This window comes from Erythrolamprus reginae, chromosome 4, assembly GCF_031021105.1.
Source record: "Erythrolamprus reginae isolate rEryReg1 chromosome 4, rEryReg1.hap1, whole genome shotgun sequence".
Lineage (NCBI taxonomy): Eukaryota > Metazoa > Chordata > Lepidosauria > Squamata > Dipsadidae > Erythrolamprus > Erythrolamprus reginae.
In genome coordinates, this window is record NC_091953.1 from 1,109,692 (window position 1) to 1,131,474 (window position 21,783).

Genomic DNA, 21,783 nt, shown 5'->3' on the forward strand with positions numbered 1-21,783 from the left:
AAACACAGCCCCCCCCCCTGCCTCAAACGTTCTTCCGCAGATGGGCTCGACCTCCTATTCCACCTGCGCGCTGCACCTGGTGGCACAGGTTGGTGGCTCTCCACTGCTTCTTCACCACGAACCCACTTTAAAATATGAAACCTTTTCGGGCCACAGGTCCCCCAGACTTAAATCAAGATTTAAAGGCACAACATTTCTTCAAGTCTTGTGACATTGCAGGCCCCCAGGGGTCAGTGACCCACAAGTTGAGAACCCCTAGCAGAGATCAGCAGAGAGCTTCGGTGGCGCAGTGGACAGAGGGCAGCCCTGCAGGCTCCTTCAGCCAACTGCTAGCTGTAGTTCAGCAGTTCAAATCTCCCCACTGGCTCCAGGTGGACTCAGCCTTCCATCCTTCCCAGGTGGGTCAAATGAGGACCCAGAGTGTTGGGGAAAAGAGGCCGATTCTGTCAACTGCTTAGAGGGGGCTGGGAAAGCACCAGGAAGTGGGATATAAGTCTAAATGCTATTGCTATTGCTTGACCCCATCACATCTGGTTAGTCTTTGCCTTACTCCCGAGTCTACGGAGAGGGGCGGCATACAAATCTAATTAATAATAATAATAATCATAATCATAATAATACCACAATGGAGCCCAACATGTTTGTTGCTAAGTGACCCACAACCTCTGAAGAAAAGCCATTCCACTGCTTAATCCACCTCCCTTACGAGACCAGGTTGCAAGGCCTTGGTCTCTTCAGCCTTGAAAGAGGGAAGCGTTGAAGGGGTGACTTGATTGAAGGGTATAAAATCATGCACGGGATAGAAAAGGTGGATAGAGAGAAATTCTTTTCTCTATCACAAAGTACTAGGATTAGGGGGGTAAGCTCATAGGTAAGAAAGCGAGGACGAATAAAGGAAAATATTTCTTCATCCAGAGGGTCCTTGGTTGATGGAATTCTCTTCCAGAAGAGGTCGTGACAGCTGTCAGCCTGCAGAGCTTCAAGGCAGCATCAGACAGATTCAGGGATGCCAAGTGTATCCATGGGGGTGATTGATCCACCTCTATGTTGGTTGAGGCAGGCAGGGTTCCCTTGGGTCCCATTGGGGGTCAAGGCAAAGGGAGGGTCTTGCCTTCTCTTTCTGCTCGATTCCCCTCGGGGGGGCTGTGGGACCCAGAAAGCTGGACTCAATGGGCTTTGGCCTGATTCAGCAGGGTTCTTCTTAGGTTCTTATCTATCTCCTCTATCTGTCTATCATCTCTTTCCCATATTTTCTCTCTCCTCTCTCTCACTATCTCTCTCTCTCTGCCATTGGGTCCCATTTGTTGGGGGTCCAGGGAAAGGGAGGGTCTTGCCTTCTCTTTCTACTCAAGATCCCCATGGACAATTCTTGGGCCACTGTGGGACCCAGAAAGCTGGACCCCATGGGCTTTGGCCCCATTCAGCAGGGCTCTTCTTAGGTTCTTATGAATTGTTCCATCCGGAATTTCCTGTTTTATTCTAGGTTTGATCTCTTTGTTCAGCTTCTACCTGTGATTACACCTCCTGCCTTCAGGTGCTTTGGAGAACAGGTTGCACCCACCTTCTCCATATGGCAGCCCCTCAAAACGTGGAAGACTGCTCTCATGTCTCCCCGGGTCCTTCTCTTCGCTTGACTGATTTGATTGACTTATATGCCGCCCAGGGAGGACTCAGGACTCAGGGTGGCTTACAACAATGGCAACTAGCCATGTCCGGTTCTTGCAAATGTTCTTCATATGTTCTAGCTCAGTGTTTCCCAACCTTGGCCACTTGAAGATATCTGGACTTCAACATTCAGCATTCGCTGGCTGGGGAATTCTGGGAGTTGAAGTCCAAATATCTTCAAGTGGTCAGGTTTGGAAAACGCTGTTCTAGCGGACAGTCCCCCGGTCATTCTGGTTTCTCGCCTCTGCTCTTTGTCTCAATTTTATTATTGTTTTTGTGCCCGGGTGACCAAAACTGTCCCAAGGGAGGTCCCACCATTACGTACACTGCTCAAAAAAACAAAGATAACACTCAAAGACCCCATCCTGGATCTGAGCGAATGAAATATTCTCATGGAATCCTCTGTTCTGTACAAAGTTGAACGTGCTGACCACAAAATGAAATTGATTGTCCACCAGTGTTGCTTCCTAAGTGGACAGTTTGATTTCACAGATTCTGGAGTTCTATTGTGGTGTTCAAGTGTTCCCTTTATTTTTTTGAGCCGCGTATAAACACAATGGTCCCACCCTTCCGCCTCCGGTCAAATAAAGAGCAGCCATTTGCTCGGATGAATATATTGATATTTTTCTTAACCTACTTTAGCAAAACCAAAAATAATAATAATAATAGTAATAATTAAAATGAACAGCTCAGCGAGGTAAAACAGGGGAGGGGGGTGCAAAGGAGGGGGCTAAGACCAAAAGGCTTCGCTTGGCGTGGCTGGGTTGCTCCCCCCCCACTTAAAAAGAAAAAGAAAGCTCCCATTCACCCGTGCCCCTTCCCCACTCTAAAACCTCCCAGGATCAGGGGATGGGAAGGGACAAAATGGGGGGGGGAGAGGACAAGAGGCCCCCACCTCCCTCTGCCTTGCTTGTCCCCCTCCACCCCCTCCTGCCCTTGAAAGCCAAAAATTCCAGAGCCACAACCGCAGCGGTCAATGAAGCCCAACGTCCACCCCCGGCCTGAGTACCAAAGTCACCTTCCTCCTGCGAGTGGACGAGCTCTGCCGCCTTTGCCCAGCCTGACCAGACACAGGGCCTTGCCAAGCCAGAGAGGGGAGGGGGAGGAAGAGGGGGTGCCAAGTGATGGGTCTCTCTGTCAGCCTGGGCTGTCCACGCGCTAAGTGTCCCCGTGGCCAGATGACGGATCCAGTGTCTCTTCTTGTGCACGAGGACCCACGGCTGTGGTGTCGATCCAGTGGTGGGGGGGAGAGAAATTAAAAGTGGAGGAGGAAGAGGAAACCCCCGGGGGGTGGGGTGGAGAAGGGGGGGGTGTCAGGGGATCCCAAACTGCACCACCAGGTCTTCTTTCGCATCCACGCGGATCTGGGAGAGGGCACTGAAGGCGTAGGCAGCTATCCGGGAGACCTGGAGGAGGGGGCAGAGGCCAGAGGTGAGGGGACGGAAGGGGGACACACACACACACACACCAGCCCAGGAGGAGAGAACCCTGCCAGGATGGTGCTGGCACTCCTGCGGGGTCTCTGGTGCTCTCGGACCTTCATCCCCATGGACAATTGGGGGGGGGGGGGCACCAGGTGACACAGAATCTATCTATCCATCCATCCAGTATATCATCTCTCTCTTATTCTCTCTGTATCTCTCTCTTCCTTTGGGTCCCATGTGTTGGGGGTCCAGGGAAAGGGAGGGTCTGGCCTTCTCTTTCTGCTCAAGATCCCATGGACAATTGGGAGGCCACTGTGGGACACAGAAGGCTGGACTCGATGGGCTTTGGCCCGATTCAGCAGGGCTCCTCTTAGGTTCTTAGGTTCTCTCTCTTTGTTTATATCTCTTGGCCTGATTCAGCAGAGCTCTCCTTATGTTCTTATGTTCTATCTCTCTTTCTTTCTTTCTTTCTATCTATCTCCTTCCTTCCTTTCTTCCTTCCTCCCTCCCTCCCTGGCTGTCCATGAACCACCTCTATGTTGGTGGAGGCAGGCAGGGTTCCCTGGGGTCCCATCCATTGGGGGTCAAGGGAATGCTCAAGATCCCCCTGGACAATTGGAGGGTCACTCTGGGACACAGAATGCTGGACTTGATGAGCTTTGGCCCCATTCAGCAGGGCTCTTCTTTGGTTCTTAGGTTCTTAAGACACCCAACTGAGCCACCTACCTGTTGCAGGTCTGCGAAGGGCACGGGGTCGCTGGCGAGGACTTGGTGGGGCTGGTTGGTCAGCGAGGGCAGCAAAGGGAGCTTCTTCCAGTGCGTCAGGCTGCTGCTCAGCACGGCCAGCCGGGTGCTGGGGGGGGGGGGGGGGAGGAGAGGGATGGAGCGAGACAAAGGGGTGACCAGGGGCAGCCCCAGAAGGCCCACAGGCTGCCCACAACCCTCCACTGGCGACCCAAAACTCAACCGTCCTGCAGACCGGCCCATTCTGATCTGCACCCCCTCCTGCCAGCAGGGCTGGACCCTCAGGGATTTCAGTCGGACAGGCGGTTGAAGTACGGGTAGCCGTGAGTTACAATGCAGCCCCCCAAATTCGATTTGATTTGATTTAGTTTATTAAATTTATAAGCCACCCAACTCATAACGGACTCTGGGCAGCACACAACAAATAAATAGACTCCCCGAGTCTTCGGAGAGGGGCGGCATACAAATCTAATAAATTATTATTACTATTATTACTATTACTATTATTATTATTAAATGCATGCTGCTCGGTGAAACATCTGCTGAGTGAATTTGTGCCATTTTACCACCACAGTTTTCCTGCCACAGTTGTTGTGAATTACCCTGCAGTTGTTGAGAGTGTAGTTGTTGAGTGAAACCCACTGCAGTTGTTAATAATGTAGTTGTTAAGTGAACCCGGCTTCTTCCCCGTTGTTGGTCAGATGGTTGCCCAAGCGACACTCCGACCATCATAAATATGAACCAGTGGCCAAGCATTGTCTGGTGTGGATGCTGCAATGGACTCACAAGTGTGAGAAACAGCCACAAGTCACTTTTTTGTGCTGTTGTCACTCGGAATGGTCACTAAACAAAGTGTTGTTAAGTTGAGGATTATCTGTAGGGGAGGAACCTACCTGCAGGCTCTAAAGCAGGGGTTCTCCACCTTTCTAATGCCCCAACCCCTTAATACAGTTCCTCCTGTTGTGGTGACCCCCAACCATAAGTCCAGCGCCAATTCTCCCCAAACAGAGCTTGAAGCTGATTGGCAGGAAGGTGAGAGGGACGCCCCCACTGTCAACGCCTGATTGGTCAGATTGTAAAAATATGTTCCAAGGTGCCAGAATAGAAGCTTTAGTTCCTGACACCAGGGGAAATTTGCCTTAGGTGACCCCTGTGAAACAGTCGTTCGACCCACAAAGGGGTCCCGACCCACAAAGGGGTCCCGACCCCCAGGTTGAGAACCACTGCTCTAAACCTCCTGGCCTTTCGTAAACTTCTTAAGACCCACATCTGCCATCATGCATGGGGGAATTGAGACATCTTCCCCAGGCCTATATACGTTATGTATGGTGTGTTGTGTGTATGTTTTTAAATTATGGGTTTTTAGTTTTTTAAACATTAGATTTGTATTTTACATTGTTTTCTACTATTGCTGTGAGCCGCCCCGAGTCTACGGAGAGGGGCGGCATACAAATTTAATTAATAGATAGATAGATAGATAGATAGATAGATAGATAGATAGATAGATAGATAGATAGATAGATAGATAGATGATAGAGTAGATAGATAGATAGATAGATAGATAGATAGATAGAGATATAAATAGATGATAGATAGATAGATAGATAGATAGATAGATAGATAGATAGATAGATAGATAGATAGATGAAAGTTTTGCAAGAAATGAGACCAGAAATGGAGTCTGATGCAGCAGCGTCTCCAGAGAGGGGCCTCTGACCCTCCATAATCTAAGATTGACAGCTGACCACTGCCAGGCATGGCTTGTGGGAAGGCTTTTGTCCCTTTGTCTTAAAACCACAAATGGTGGCGAGGTGGCTATTAAGTGAGATGCCCTCCACTTTATCACACCCCCCCAGCTAAGGGAATCCCTGCAGTTGTGTCAAGTGAAGCTGTCCCCCCCCCCCCCCCGGGGACTTTGAAGTCGCCTGAAGAGGAGCCCTGCAGGCTGCCACCCTCGTTGCCACGTGCCACGTGAGGATGGGGGAGGCCGTGATGGCCACAAGGGCGAGGACCAGTCTCAAGTCACTTTCCCAGTCAAACGGACACCAAACAAGTAGTTGCAAGTCAGGGGCTACTTACCCCTGGGACCTCAGGGCAAGGCTGCCCCAGGGAGCTTAAGGAGACCCCCCCCCCCAAACAGACCAAAGCAGTGCCAGTCCCCCCCTCCCCCCCCAAAAAATGTCCTACCTGTACTGCCGCGCTCGGTCCATGTACTCATGCTGCTCCATCTGCTGCTGGTCTGCGGCCGAAACGTCAATGATGTTGCTGCAAAACGACAGAAGCCCCTAGGGGTTAGAGCAGCGGCTCTCAACATTTCTTTCTTATTTTAAAAAAATAACCTTGATTAAGCTTCTACATATAAAAATCAAAAGAAGAGAAAAACAATTTAAACAAACAGAACATACAAAGAAAGAAAAATGAAAGAAAATGGAGAGACAGATCAGCATATAAACTTAAACAACATATAAAACATATTCAGTTTCAGTGGGGGGGTCTATATTTCCACAGTTATTTGCTTATCCTCAATATTTTCTTTCACTACACATATAAATTTATTTGGTTCCCAACTTTTCTAATGCCGTGACCCCTTAATAATAACAATAATAATAATAATTTATTAGATTTGTATGCCGCCCCTTAATACTTAATACGCTTCCTCCTGTTGTGGTGGCCCCCAACCATAAGTCAAGCGCCAATTCTCCCCACAGAGCTTGAAGCTGATTGGCAGGAAGGTCAGAGGGACGCCCCCACTGTCAATGCCTGATTGGTTGGATTGTAAAAATATGTCCCAAGGTGCCAGAATAGAAGCTTTAGTTCCTAACACCAGGGGAAATTTGTCTTAGGTGACCCCTGTTAAACGGTCATTCGACCCCCAAAGGGCTCCAGACACCCAGGTGGAGAACCACTGGGTCAGAGAAAGCCACTCTCCACCTGCCTCACTCAGGATCACAGGCATACGATCCTCCAGCTGGGGTGGGGTAGGGTGGGGGGTTCTGGACCAGTCAGCCCTTGGCCCCAAGCCAAACCCAGGGCCAGGAGCAGGCCGATACTCAGCTTGGGGTTAAGGGCTACTTGGGGAAGATGGGCCTGGAGCGGCCAAGGCTTAGAACAAGGGGTTGTGTCTTCCACGAGACCTAAGGCCTTGGGACATCCTGCCAACCAGCCTGGAGAGGTCCCACGCGGGAAGAGGGTGGGGAGTGGACTGGGGAGAAGAGCCCATTTCTGCCCTCTAGTATTCCAGCCCTCAATCTTTATTTCATTGATTAGACTTCCATGCCACCTCATCCCATGGGACTCACGGCAATTTACAACAGTGAATAATACAATACATGATAGGAGAACTCAAACAGAGACAATAAAAACAATGAAAACCCCATTATAAAAACCCTGACACATTAGCCAATCAAACACACATACCAAGTCAGTCACCGTTCGGCCATGCCGAGATGTTAACGTGGATGGATATATGTTCATCCCTGGCATGTTCAAATTCAGTTCCTGTGAATTGACCAACCACGTCTGCTGGGAGTTTGTTCCAAGCATCTACCACTCAAATATTTTCTCACGTTGTTTCTGATCTTGCCCCCAACTAACCTCAGATTGTGCCCCCGTGTTCTTGTGTTCACTTCCCTCCTGAACCTCATTTAACCCTTTCACATATTTAAATGTCATGAATAAATAAAAATCAATAAAGAGCTTCTTAAACACCCCCCCCCCCCAAATGACTTACATGGCTGTCTTAGCCAGGATGGAGGAGAGCAGGGCCTGTTCGTCTGTCCGGGCTGAGGGCAGAGTGCAGCAGGATTCCATCCCGTTCATGGACTTGTTGGGGGGGCTGGAGGGTGGGGGCAGCAGGGGCTTGGACTCCTCCCCCTGCAAATGAAGGGAAGAAGGAAGGAAGGAAGGAGTCAGTCCAGGGAGGGTTCCATCCCGGGCCCACGTAGATCGAAAACGAAGGAGGAATCCCCACGCTGATATTTCAAATCAGCCTTTTTATATAGAAAGCATCGTTTGTATAAGCCAAAGTCATGCATGTGAGTTCATCTTGGCAGCTGCTCAGTGAGGGGAGTTAAGAGATAAGAGTCCAGAGCTGCTGCTGAGGATTGAAGCTAATTTGCGCCTCCCTTTACGAGATAATCTCCAGTTTCACTGACTTGCAGTTACAGCCTCCCAGTCTCTCTGCAGACAGGGCACTTTTACTCCAAGCGTTTTAGCAGGGGACTAACAGTTGGCTAGCATAACATGGCTGGAACCCCAATCGACTGACTCCATTGCAAGACGTTGAAACTCCGCCATGAATTTCCCATCAGCCCCCCTTAAATACCCATGGCACTGATGGCGAACCTATGGCATGGGGGCCACAGGTGGCACGCGGAGCCATATCTGCTGGCAAGCGAGCCGTTGCCCTAGCTCGGCTGCAACGTGCATGGGTTTGCCGGCCAGCTGATTTTTGGCTTGCATGGCAGCCCTGGGCGGGCGTTTTTGGATTCCAGAGAGCCTCTGGAGGGAGAGGGTGTTTTTATTATTATTATTATTATTATTATTATTATTATTATTATTATTATTATTGATTAGGTTTGTATGCCGCCCCTCTCCAAAGACTCGGAGCGGCTAGGGAAGCCTTTGGAGCCTGGAGAGGACAAAACATGAGGCTACTGGGCCCACCAGAAGTTGGGAAACTGGCCATTTCCAGCCTCCAGGGGGCCTCTGGGGGGGATCCTGGGGCCTGTCTGAGCTTGGTGGTGTTTCTGCAGACATTTCATGACCCAACTGGGGAACTGCATCAGTGCAAGAAGGGGGTGGGTGGGGATTTGCTTCTCATTTATACCCCATTAGTGGCTGGCCTGTCTGTCAGTAGGACAACCAAGGAACCACCAACTCAGACAAACAAACCACAAACAAGAAGCTGCCGTGACCACTTACAAAAAAAGTCAGGTTCTACATTTAGGCAGGAAAAACCAAATGTACAGCTACAGTCTACGTGGTACATTGCTCAACAGGAGTAACTGTGAGAGGGACCTTGGAGTCCTGCTGGACAATCACTTAAATAGGAGCCAGCCATAGAAACATAGAGGATTGACGGCAGAAAAAAGACCTCCTGGTCCATCTAGTCTGCCCTTCTAGTATTTCCTGTATTTTATTTTAGGATGGACCTATGTTTATTTCAAACATGTTTAAATTCAGTTACCATGGATTTACCAACCACGTCTGCTGGAAGTTTGTTCCAAGCATCTACTACTCCATGTGCAGCAGTTGCCAAAAAAAGCCAACACAGTTCTAGGCTGCATTAACAGAGGGATAGACTCAAGATCATGTGAAGGGTTAATGCCACTTTATAAGGCCTTCAGTTTTCATCGCCACGATATAGAAAAGGATGTTGAGACTCTAGAAAGAGTGCAGAGAAGAGCAACAAAGAGGATTTAGAGGACTGGAGGCACAAACATAGGAAGAATGGTTGCAGGAACTGGGCATGGCTGGTTTAATGAAAAGAAGGACCAAGGAAGACATGATAGCAGCCTTCTAATATCTCAGAGTTTGCCACAAAGAAGAAGGAGTCAAGCTATTCTCCAAAGCACCTGAGGGCAGGACAAGAAGCAATGGGTGGAAACTAAACAAGGAGAGAAGCAACTTAGAACTAAGGAGAAATTTCCTGACAGTCAGAACGGTTGATCACTGGAACAGAAGTTGCCTGCAGAAGTGGTGAAGGCTCCAACACTGGAAGTTTTTAAGCAGAAGTTGGATAACCATCTGTCTGAAGTAGTGTAGGGTCTCCTGCCTAAGCAGGGGGTTGGACTAGAAGAACTCTAAGGTCTGTAAATAAATAAAATAAAAACTTCCGCCCACATTGACAGGACAGCAAATACCCCTCCTTTCTCAGCAATGATGAGATCACCTAGCTGGGTCATGAAACGTCTGCAGGAAAAGGACCCAGCTCCGACAGTCTCAAGGACAACAGCCACAGACTGACAGTCCTGCCTCCCTCGGCCGGCTGCATTTCACATGACCACAAAGGAGCCCTTGGGTCTGCTCCCCTGCAGCTGGGAGGAAGCGCTGACAGGCCAGATGCTGCCCATCCCATCCCACGGCTGCTATTTCAGTGATTCGCCACCCTCAGCCTGACCTGCCTTGTTGGTGTGGCCGGGGGAAGAAAGAGGAAGAAGGACTCAAATGTATTTACACTTTTCGTTATTCATTAACTACAATAAAGGCAGGATATCAATCAATATAAATAAACAGGCCTGGCCCTCTGTAAAATAAAGGGAGGGAACCAGTCGGTGTAGTAGGGGTAAGAGGCATCAGGCGAGAGAAACTGGGGGGCTGTGAGTTCTAGTCCTGCCCTGGACAGGAAACTGGATGGCTTTCCACCATTCCCTTTGTCCTCCCAGGAGGAGGGCATGACAAAGCCAACCCCAAAGCCGGCTGCCAAGAACCCTGCAGGAATTCCTCCGGGCAATCCCCAGGACTCCAATGGAAGGCAGACAGTTGTTTCTGGTTGGGAATGGAAAGAGTGGCCTTTCTGGGGCCCCCTTAGGTAGGAAAGCCGGCTGGGTGGCTTTGGGGTAGCCCTTTCCCTCCCTCCTTCCCTCCCCAGGAGGAGGAAGAGGAGGAGCAAGGCAACCAATCCAGAAATCTTGCCAAGGAAAGTGCAGGCAGGTGTGTAGCTCAGGGCTGAGCTGTGGGGGTCATTGGGGCTCTCGGAACTTCAGGGGTTTCTCACCGTCTTCTCCTGAACATCATCAGAGGTGACCTCTGAAACCTCCAGACAAGCCGGGATTGACATCACACAATTAAGCAAAAGAAAAAAAAACCAATACCCAGGCAAGGAACCAGTAAGGAGAGGAGCCCACTTCCACCAGCACTGGCAGGACAAACAATTTATATGAAATGCGTGGTTTTTAATTGTTTTTTAATTGCCACTTTAATTGTTTTATTTATTTATTTAATTTTATTGGGTTTATATGCTGCCCCTCTTCGAACCCCATCTTGTTTTTATGGGGTTTACATTGTATTTTATATGCATTTGGTTGTAAGCCGCCCAGAGTCTTTTGGGAGCATGGCAGCAGACATACATTTTTATCCTGACGAATTTCTGTTGAAGGAAAAAGCTCGAAGTTGATCTATACTAGTCTCCTTTCCTTTTCATTATCAGCAAAGATGTGTTAAATACACAGAGAGAGGGGGGGTGGGGAGACATACACACATATGTGTGTGTGTGTGTGTGTATATATGTATGTATATATAGCACTATCCTAGTCTCCCTTAATTTTAAAAATTCAGCAAAAACATGATATATATATATATATATGTATATGTGTGTGTATATATAAGAAAGAAAAAAAGAAAGAAAGAAAAAGAGAGGGACAGAGAGAAAGAAAGAACCCCCTTCCCTTTTGGCACTGATGCTATTCCCTAGTTGGGTCATTAAATGTCTGAAGGAAAAGCCCTGAGTTCAGACAGCACCAAGGGGGGCCTCTCAGTCTTTCTTTCTCTCTCTCTCTCTCCTTCCTTCCTTCTTGCCTCTCTCCCTCCCCCTCTCTTTTCTCTTGCTCAGGGATCCCCCAGGACACCCACCCTCCCAAATACCCCCAAGGCTCCCATTTCCCCAGAATCTCCCTCCTACAGCTGCCTTGCCCACTCAGAGCCCCCCAAGGCTGCCCCCCACCTCCACAGGGACCCCCACAGACCCCCCCCAAATAAGAGCAGCGGGGCTGGCCTTGGGCTTCCCCTCCCCCCGCAGGCCCCGCCTTTGCAGCACCCCCTCCCCCTCTGAGCGGGGGGGAATATTAGGCCGCCTGACCCGCCCTCCTCCTCCCCGTCTCCCCGGTCGGGCCCGAGACCTGGTCGGAGGACTCGTTCTCGCTGCTGTAGCAGCAGCCCATGGCGGCGGCGGCGGCGGCGGCGGCGGCGGCTCTGCTGCTCCCGAGGCCGAGGGGACGGGAGAGCCCCCCTCAGCTGGCGCCTCGCCTTCTTCCGGCTTCCGGTCACGCGGTGGCGGGCTTCCGGAAAACTGGGGTGGGGCGGGCAGCACGAGATGGAGGGGGCGTGGCTCCGGCGGAGTCACGTGACACCTCCGCGCGGGCCTGGGTTTTTTTCTCCTCGCTCAGTGCGCAGGCGCTAGGTTTCCTAGGCCTAGATCAGTGTTTCCAACCTTGGCCACTTGAAGATATTTGGACTTCAACTCCCAGAATTCTGGGAGTTGAAGTCCAGATACCTTCAAATGGCCAAGGCTGGGAAACACTGGCCTAGATAGAGTATAATATATTTCATATTATTATATTACAGATATAGATACACACACACACAATTTATCTGCAAGTTTATGGTTACTCTTAACTTTTTATTTACTTTAATCATACATCAAAATGACAATTTTTTGCATACAACCCTATGTACCTTTAACTTAAAACTAAGGAGAAATTTCCTGACAGAACCGTTGATCAGTGGAACAACGTGCCACCAGAAGTTGTGAATGCTCCAACAATGGATGTTTTTAAGCAGATGTTGGATAATCATTTGTCTGAAGTGGTGTAAGGACTCCTGCCTAAGCAGGGGGTTGGACTAGAAAACCTCTAAGGTCCCTTCCAGCTCTGTTGTTATTATAAGACCGACACAGACTTCAGAGGAGAATCAGAAGAAAAATCATTGACTGCCAACTTGCTTTCCACTGAGGACCGGTAGACTGCACGAGTCAAAAAGAGGGCCGGGAAAATATCTACTGACCCCTCGCATCCTTTACACAAACTGTTTCAATTCCTACCCTCAAAACGCTGCTACAGAGCCCTGCACACCAAGACAACTAGACACAAGGACAGTTTTTCCCAAACGCCATCACTCTGCTAAACAAATAATTCCCTCAACACTGCCAAACTATTCACTGTCTGCACTACTATAACTATTATTTTTTTCTCATCATTCCTATTACCCATTTTGTCCCACTTATGACTATATGTCTGTAACTTGTTGCTTGTATTCTTAATTTTTTTTATTAATATGGATTGTTTCCTCATTGCTTCTTTGACCCCTATGACAATCATTAAGTGTTTTACCTCATGATTCTTGACGTATTTTCCTTTATGTCCACTGAGAGCATCTGCACCAAAGACAAATTCCTTGGGTGTCCCATCACACTTGGCCAATAAAGAATTCTTTTTAAAAAAAATAATCTTTATTAAATTTCTACATATAAAAACAGTCAAAACAAATAAAACATACAAACAGAAAAAAAGGATGAAAAATGGACAGACAAATGAGCTTAAATGAGTGTTTCCCAACCTTGGCAGCTTGAAGATATCTGGACTTCAACTCCCAGAATTCCCCAGCCAGCATTTGCTGGCTGTGGAATTCTGGAAGTTGAGGTCCAGATATCTTCAAGTTGTCAAGGTTGGGAAACACTGGCTTAAATCATATGAGATGTTAAGTTCCAATAGTAAAGTCATGTTGTTGACTATCATTGTCAAGTGACCTGAAGTTGGGTATTTATGTCTAGGCTGTGGAGTTGTGTATTTGTTTTCTTTAATTGTGAATACTATATTCTGCTGCATGAATCCCAGTGACCAGTTAGGTCCCACAGAGTGGATCTTCTCCGGGTCCCGTCAACTAAGCAATGTCGCCTGGCGGGACCCAGGGGAAGAGCCTTCTCTGTGGCGGCCCCAGCCCTCTGGAACCAACTCCCCCCAGAGATTAGAACTGCCCCCACCCTCCTTGCCTTTCGTAAACAACTTAAAACCCACCTCTGCCGCCAGGCATGGGGGAATTGAGATCCTCTTTCCCCCTAGGCCTTTACAATTCTATGCATGGTATGTATGTTTGGTTTTTATATTAATTGATTTTTAATCATCAATACCAAATTACTATTGTACACTGTTTTATTGTCGCTGTTAGCCGCCCCGAGTCTCTGGAGAGGGGCGGCATACAAATCCAACAAATAAATAAATAAATAAATAAACAAACAAACAAACAAACAAACAAACAAACAAACAAACAAATATTCGTGCTCATTTTAGGTATTTCAGAGGAAGGTACAAGTTCATTTTTAGGGGTTTTATGTTCCGTCGATTTGTGGTGCACTCCAGAGGCCAATGAAGAATTCTATAGACAGTGTAGTGAGCCTCCTGTCTTTTGCTATTCTAATGGTGGTGGGTTTGTTTGTGTGTTTGTTTGTTCAAATTTATAAGCCGCTCTCTCCCGACGGACGGAGGGTGGTGCACAACAATAAGATAAATACAAAAATTAAAAACCCTAGAATAGCGTACAACAATAAAATGATACAGAGTTAAAACTCAATATTAAACAAACCTACAACCATCAATCAATCATTCATACTACTGGAATTATTCATACTACAGAGCAGAATGTTATCGCTCAATGGCCCCAGCCATGCTTTTAGAGCCTTTCAGAAGGCCAGAAGTGTGGGAGTAGTTTGAATCTCTAGGGGGAGTTTGTTCTAGACGACCGGAGCCACAACAGAGAAGGCCCTTCCCTGTAATCCCGCCAGCCGGTATTGCTTGACTGATGGGACCCGGAGGAGGCTCACTCTTATGCATCTAATCTGTAGCTGGGATGTGTGAGTGGGTTAATCCTATTAGATCCTGAAAGCCATTGTCATGTACTTAGAATTTGGGTGGAGGGGGATGTCAGTTCTTAATTCCATCATTTTGAACTGAAGGTGTTTTTTGTGTGAATAGATTGGCCCAAAGTCTTCCTTAATGGGCACAAAATCTCCATCTCTAAAGACTTCAGGGGTCTTCTGGAAGCTGTTGGGGCTGCTTTCTGTCTTTAAGAATATGTTTCTCTTATGATGATGTAAATTACATCATTGATTGTTATGTGCAATTGTGTTTTTCTTTTTTTCTTTCTGTTGTTGTTTTGTTTTTGTACTTTGTAAATATTTTTTTTGTTTCTTTTTGGTTGTTATGTTTTTAAAGAATTACAATAAAAATTATATTAAAAAAAGAAAAGAAAAGAATATGTTTCTCCATTTCTTCTTTGGGGAAATATCATAGTCTGCCTATTTTAATATTCCCCCCATTATCTGGCTGGGTGGGTGCATGATTACTTCTTACAATCCTGTGAAAAACAGCTAAAAGTCACTTTTTTTTAGTGCCAGTTGTAATTTTGAACAGACACTGAACAAATGGTCATAAGATAAGAACCACCTATGCAGCATCCATTTGGTGCATCCAAATTGGTGAATTCAATCACGAAATACTGAGAGGGGCGGCATACAAATCTAATTATTAATAATAATAATAATAATAATAATAATAATAATAATAATAATAATAATAATAATAATACCTGTCTCTGCTTATATCAGATTCATGGACGAGCATGCTATCTTAAATCTGAAAATCCAGAGTTGCACCCACTTTAGTAAAAGCAACCCAAATATTTTGGGAGCAAGGGAAGTGGAGCTAAAATGAAATTTAGTTTCAGAACTATTTTTCTGAGTATAGGATGCACCTTTTTCCTCCCTAAAAGAGGCTGAAAATTCAGATGCTTCTTATACTTATATAAGGTAGCTTTTTTGGAAGCTCTTTCCCCCCAGCCCTAACCAGGTGCTAACAATCTTCCCAGCTCTTATTTTGCAGGTTCTTTGTGAAGAATGTTTTCCAAGCCCCAAGTCTTTGCAGGGTTTTTCCCCATTGGTCTAACTTGCTCCAAATGTTTCTTTCCAGCCCTAACCAGGTTCTAACAATGTTAACAGCTCTTACCGCTTGCAAGCTCTTTCATTGTTACTCTCTGCAAAGAATGTTTTCCAAGTCCTGTCTTTGCAGGGGGGTTTTTTCATTGCTCTAACTTGCTCAGAATTTTTCTTTCCATCCCTAACCAGGTTCTAACAATGTTAACAGCTCTTACTGGCTTGCAAGCTCTTTCATTGTTACTCTCTCCAAATAAGGTTTTTTTAAAAGCCCTAACCAGGGGATAAAATAATGTGCTGAAACTGACCAGACTAAAGATGCTAGCCAGATGAATGCCTGGTAAGCAGATTCTTTTCCCTATTTTCCTCCCCAAAAACTAAAGTGCTTATACTTATACTCCAGTGTGTCTAATACTCCAAAAAATACGGTAGTTGGATAAAAGTTTTTTTTTAAAAAACTGAGAATTCGGAGGGAGGTTAGAAATAAAGCACTGCTAACTATAAACTAATACTAATGGAAACCATTATTGTTATGGATTAATAATCCAAAAGATGGATACTTATGCACAGAAATGTTTGTGCTGATGCTACAGAAATGTAAAATGTATAGATGCTTGTGTGTTTTGATATTGTCCTTTTTTGTTTTTGTATTGTTTTTAAAAACTCAATAAAAGTATTTTTTAAAAACAAGAGGCATAGGAGACTAACCCAATACTTTCAGAGCTGCCTTTGAACAGCTAATCTAGAAGCCGTGAATCCCATCATCCCAACCCATCTGCTGTGCTTTAGAGAAACGTTTAGAGCGAAGTAAGAGAGCGAGCCCATTTGGCCCAGCCTCGGTGGTCCCACTCTTGGAGAAACGGCCTTCACCATTTGGAAAAGAACAGGGCGGCCTGAAACGGAGCCCCGGCTTCCTGGGGAAATTCACTCAACCATCACAGCTACAGCCTGGCAGGATGGTGGGTGAGGCGCCATCAGAGACCTGGATCTGATCAGCCCGTCTGGCCTTGATTCAATTTCCTTCTCTCTCTCCGCTATGCAGAGAAATTGGATCCGTCTCTCTACTCTTTCCCCCCGTTGGGATCATTCGTCCCTGGGACTCTGGCCAGGATTTCTACGCAGACCTTGGGTGCCACTCATCCATCACTCAGGGGCACTGAATGCCTATCAATCAATCTACAGTATCTATCTATCTTTTCCCTTGGGTCTCATTTGTTGGGGGTCCAGGGAAAGGGAGGGTCTTGCCTTCTCTTCCTGCTCAAGATCCCCATGGACAATTGGGGGGCCACTGTGGGACACAGAATGCTGGACTCGAGGGGCTTTGGCTCCATTCAGCAGAGCTCCTCTTAGGTTCTTATGTTCTTATCTATCCATCCATCCATCCATCCATCCATCCATCCATCCATCCATCCATCTATCTATCGGATTCATATGCCACCCCTCCCCGAGCCCTTGGAGTGGCTTACAGTATATAAATGAAAACACAATACAATAAGGACAACAATGAACCCAATTCGCACTAGATGTGCAGAGGAATTCTATAAATGAACAAAACACCCATCACCGAATTATTTATTTATTATTTATTTATTTATTGGATTTGTATGCTGCCCCTCTCCGAGGACTGAGGGCCAAAACAATATACAATATACGTATCTAAAAAATCCAATTAATATAACTAAAAAACTTTAAAAACTCTAATAACATTTAAATTCATTCATTCCCCTTCACACGGCAAGACGGACTACATTCCTGGGCCACGGTGCGATGGTCTCATGGCCCCAAACCTGGTGGCACAGATAGATCTTTAAGCTTTTATGGAAGGCGAGGACGGTGGGGCCAGTGCGTGCATATCTCTGGGGGGGAGCTGATTCCAGAGGGCCGGGGCCCCCACAGAGAAGGCCCTTCCCCTAGGTCCCGACTCTGTGGAACCTAATCGGTTGCTGGGACTCATGCGGCAGAAGGCGGTCCCGCATGTAATCTGGTCCTATGCCACGTAGGGCTTCTAGGGAATTGTGACTGCAGGGACAAAATAGAAATTATCACACGTAGAGGGACAAGAATAACAAAACAGAGTCGATAATGAAGATTTTGCTGATTTTCCGGCTGTGACAAATGAAGCAAAACAATTGTATCTGTGATCTAGATAGAAGTTGATAATGATTTAGATTTCCTGTTTTCTATTGTTCTCTCTTGTGCTTGTTTTTTAAAATAAAAATGTGGTGTGGATTTTCCACCAGGACAAATATCGTTCTTTCTTTCTTTCTTTCTTTCTTTCTTTCTTTCTTTCTTTCTTTCCTTCCTTCTTTCTTTCTTTCTTTCATTCATTCTTTCATTCATTCATTCATTCTTTCATTCATTCTTTCTTTCATTCTTTCATTCATTCATTCATTCTTTCATTCATTCATTCTTTCTTTCATTCATTCATTCATTCATTCATCCATCCATCCATTCCACTTCTATGCCGCCCAATCCCGAAGGACTCAGGGCGGCTTACAACATAATGACAATACAAAAAGATACAGCAATAAAAAAGAAGTCGAATATAAGCTCTAAAAAAAAAAAACCTCCCCATAGTCCTTCAGAGAGGGGAGGCATATACATCCAATCAATCAATCAATCAATCAATCAATCAATCAATCAATCCCTCACTCAATCAGTCAATAATCTTCCCCGAGAAAAATGATCCCTAAAGGCTTTGGAAAAAGTTGAAATTTGGCACAAACCCTTTCAAGGTGCAGAAATTGGTGGCGACATAAAACAGCCCCCCCCTGAAAAGGACTACAATGGGGGAGGGCTTCCCTTTGATCCTTGGACTTTTGCCAAAAAAGGAATCCACTTCCCTGGAGACCCCCGGCGGGGACTGGGAGGGGGGGCGCAGACACCCCCTGCCAGGTCACCAAACCGGTTTTGCGCAGCGCAGATGGTCAAGGGCTGAAGCGGAGCGCAGGCGGAGGGGGGGGGTCGCTCTTGGAGGGCGTCTCGAGAGGGAGGGGGCGAGAAAGGAGCCCAGGGGAGGGGACGGAGTGTTGGGTAACACCATTGTGTACTTTACTCCATCTCCTCCACCGCTTCCCACGGCGTTGCTCCCCAGAGGAAACTTCTCCGGCAGCAGCGCTCGCCAGGCTTCTGCGCACCCTCCCCAAGTCCGGGGGTCTCGCGGGGAAAATCTCGGACTCCGGACCTCTTCACGGTGGGTGACCGTTTCAACCACGTCAAGCCGCGGGGGAGCCTTTGGATCTGCGCGCGGGGCGTCGGGCGGATTCGCGCAGCATCCCCGGGAGGGATCAGGGTCGCATCCCCGAGCCCCCGGAACTTTTTGCACCGAGGGGGGCGGTTTGGTGGTGGTGGGGAGAGAAGCAGCTTTATTATGGAATTTAACACCACCACCACCACCCCAAGCGCGCGCAAATGAGAATTTAGGGCTTTCACCAAATGTGGGTCTTTCCAGATGTGCACTATTGCGCTAAAGCAAAGTTTCCACCGGCAGAAGCTTTGAAAGGCGGGTGGAGCCCCCTCCCCTCCGAAGACCCCCCTCCCCTCCCAAGACCCCCTTCCCCTCCCAAGACTGGGGCTTGGCCACCGGGGATGCCCCCAACTCCGCATCCCCTCTGCACCCCATCCTAACCCGCCTTCAGGGACCCTGGGATTCCGGGTGTGCTTGGCGGGGTCGGGCTCCCGCGGGGCCAACCCCCCCTCCAGAAGTCTCCACGCGTGGGAGGGGGTGCAAAGGCGACCCCCAGCCCCTCCTTTTGGCTCAGCTCCGCCGGGGAGGGGCGGCCGATGCCTGGCAGCCGCCCAAGACCAGGCGGGGTGGCGCAGGGGGCTGGGCGGGGGGCTGGGCGGAGGTCTCCGGGCCGATCGCCGCCCTGCAGAGTCCGCAGCCGGCCGCCCTTGGCAGACGGATCGCAGCCCACGCGACTTCCCCGAGAAGGAGCTTCCCAGGCGGGCAGGTGCGCGCGGGGATGGCGGGTGGGAGCCCCGGGGAGGAGCGGGTGAAGGGGCGCGGGGGGGGGGGCGCTCCCGGGGTCTCCCCTTCAGGTCCCTCCGCTCCAGGCAGCCAGAGACGCGCATCTCCTTGGAGCTGCGTGGCCTCACAAATCCCCTGGAAGAAAGCTGGGCTGTCCCCCATTCTGTCCGTGGGCTCCCCGGCAGAGGAGCCACAGGATAAAGAGAGAGAAAGAAAGGAAGAAAGAAAGAAAGAAAGAGAGAGAGAGAGAGAAAGGAAGAAAGAAAAAGAGAGAGAGAGAAAGAGAGAGAGAGACAAAGGTAGGAAGGAAGAGACGCCAAAGAGAGAGAAAAAAAAATAAAAAAGAAAGAAAGAAAGAAAAAGAGAGAGAAAGAAGGAAAGAGAGAGACAAAGAAAGAAAGAAGGGAAGGGACAAGAAAGAAAGAGAGAGAGAGAGAAAGGAAGAAACAAACAAGAAAGAGAGATAAAAAAAGAAAGAGAGAAAGAAAGAAAGTTGTTTGAGAGGAGAGCTTGGAGCTTAGTTTGGAGGGTGGACCTTCTGCTCTTGAAGTGGGGAGGGGATAAAAGGACCCACCAGCTGGCCAAATAAGGAAGAATCAGTCTCAAAATTCATGGGTAGGTGGGTGGGTGGCACAGCTGGGACGAGGGGAGACAGAATACCCCAGTTGGATGGGACCTTGGAGGTCATCAAGTCCAACCTCCCCCTACCACCCCAGAGGAGTGTTGAAAAAGAGACCCCCCCCTCCATTTGTCTTAAAGTGTTTAGTGTTTCCTGCCTGAGCTAGAGGGTTGGACTAAAAGACCTCCAAGGTCCCTTTCCGACTCTGGCATTCCGTGGCTGTTGTGGTTTCTATGTGGCTCCTTCCACAAGGGACGTGCAGCCTAGTGGGAACTAAATTAGCTTAACTGTTTGAATTGTTCGTTTTCAATGGTTTTGAACCATATACATTATACAGCTGTATGTCACATTTTGGTTTGCATGCTTATTTTTTTTGTTTCTGTTGTTTTAAATGTAAATATTTAATAAAGATTATTTTAAATTAATAACTGTCGCATCTCTCTCTCTCTCGTCCCTCCAGGGTTCCCGATGGCGGTCAGGGGCCTCCTGCTGCTCCTGCTCGCTCTTGGGGGCTGCTGCTGGTGGGGCCCCGCCTCCTCCTTCCCGCATCACCTGGTGCAGCTGAGCTCGCGGCGCAGCGCCTGCAAGCCCCTGCCCAGCAGCATGAGCCTGTGCCACGGCGTGGGCTACAGCGAGATGCGGCTGCCCAACCTGCTGGGCCATGACACCATGAAGGAGGCCCTGCAGCAGGCGGCCTCCTGGGTGCCCCTGCTGACCAAGCGGTGCCACCGGGAGACCAAGAAGTTCCTCTGCTCCCTCTTTGCCCCCGTCTGCCTCAGCCAGGTAGAGGAGCCCGTCTACCCCTGCCGCGCCCTCTGCCAGGCCGTGCGCGACAGCTGCCTGCCCGTCATGGCCGCCTTCGGCTTCCCCTGGCCCGAGATGCTCAACTGCAGCCGCTTCCCCGGGGGCAACGAGCTCTGCATCCCACCCGTGGGGCCCGAGGACCAGGAACAGCCCCCGCGAGAAGGTGAGTGGCGGGGGGAGGGCGGCAGAGAAGGGGAGGGGCTGGTCACAGAGACCACCCACCCAGGCACTGCTTGGAGCAAGCTGATCTCGTTTTTGGGGGAAACCACTCTGGCCCATGAATGTACCGTGCGCTGCGTCCCTTAACCCAGCGGGGGGCCTTCAATAGCATAGCAATAGCATTGGGACTTATATACCGCTTCATAGTGCTTTCACAACCCTCTAAGCGGTTTATAGAGTCAGCATATTTGCCCCCATATTTGCCATCTCGGAAGGAAGGAAGGAAAAAAGGAAGGAAGGAAGAAAGGAAAGAAGGAAACAAGGCGGGAAGGAAGGAAGGAAGGAAGGAAGGAATAGCAATAGCATTTAGACTTATCTACTGCTTCCCAGTGCTTTCACCGCCCTCTCTAAGTGGTTTACAGAGAGTCAGCCTCTTGCCCCCAACAATCTGGGTCCTCATTTGACCCACATGTGAAGGATGGATGGATAGAAGGAAGGAAGGAAGTAATAGCAATAGCATTTAGATTTATATGCCATTTCATAGTGCTTTTATAGCCCTCTCTAAGCGCTTTGCTCCAAAAAAATCTAGGTCTGCATTTGACCCACCTCGGAAGGAAGGAATAGCAATCACATTTTTATATTGGGAAGGAGGGGGCATTGCACCCCATCTCATTCTCAGCCACTGAAGGATCCAGAAAGTCAATTTGGAGCCCCCACCAGGATTCTTCTGCTGATGAGTGGGTGTGTCTTTGTTGCT

General features: G+C 48.3%; 2 protein-coding genes across 4 annotated transcripts in view; one reads left to right on the forward strand and one right to left on the reverse strand.

Annotated features, from left to right (window-relative positions):
• Window positions 1-2,263: 2,263 nt before the first annotated feature.
• LAMTOR1 (late endosomal/lysosomal adaptor, MAPK and MTOR activator 1) lies at window positions 2,264-11,846 on the reverse strand. Its single transcript, XM_070749396.1, has 5 exons — window positions 11,672-11,846; window positions 7,564-7,706; window positions 6,021-6,098; window positions 3,816-3,942; window positions 2,264-3,071 (listed from the first exon to the last, which is right to left on the reverse strand). The coding sequence occupies exons 1-5, from the start codon at window positions 11,711-11,713 to the stop codon at window positions 2,979-2,981; spliced, it is 483 nt and encodes a 160-aa protein (XP_070605497.1). The 5' UTR covers window positions 11,714-11,846; the 3' UTR covers window positions 2,264-2,978.
• Window positions 11,847-15,752: 3,906 nt separating this feature from the next.
• Window positions 15,753-21,783, forward strand: part of LOC139167178 (secreted frizzled-related protein 2-like) — a 10,235-nt gene continuing 4,204 nt past the window's right edge. The window contains exons 1-2 of one of the 3 annotated variants that reach the window (XM_070751597.1): window positions 15,753-15,814; window positions 20,524-21,030. In XM_070751597.1, coding sequence (XP_070607698.1) covers window positions 15,808-15,814; window positions 20,524-21,030 — 514 coding nt within the window. In that variant the 5' untranslated portion in view covers window positions 15,753-15,807. Of the gene's footprint in view, window positions 15,815-18,550; window positions 18,668-19,307; window positions 19,420-20,523; window positions 21,031-21,783 lie in introns of those variants that run through there. The other 2 variants (XM_070751599.1, XM_070751598.1) reach the window with 2 other exon arrangements.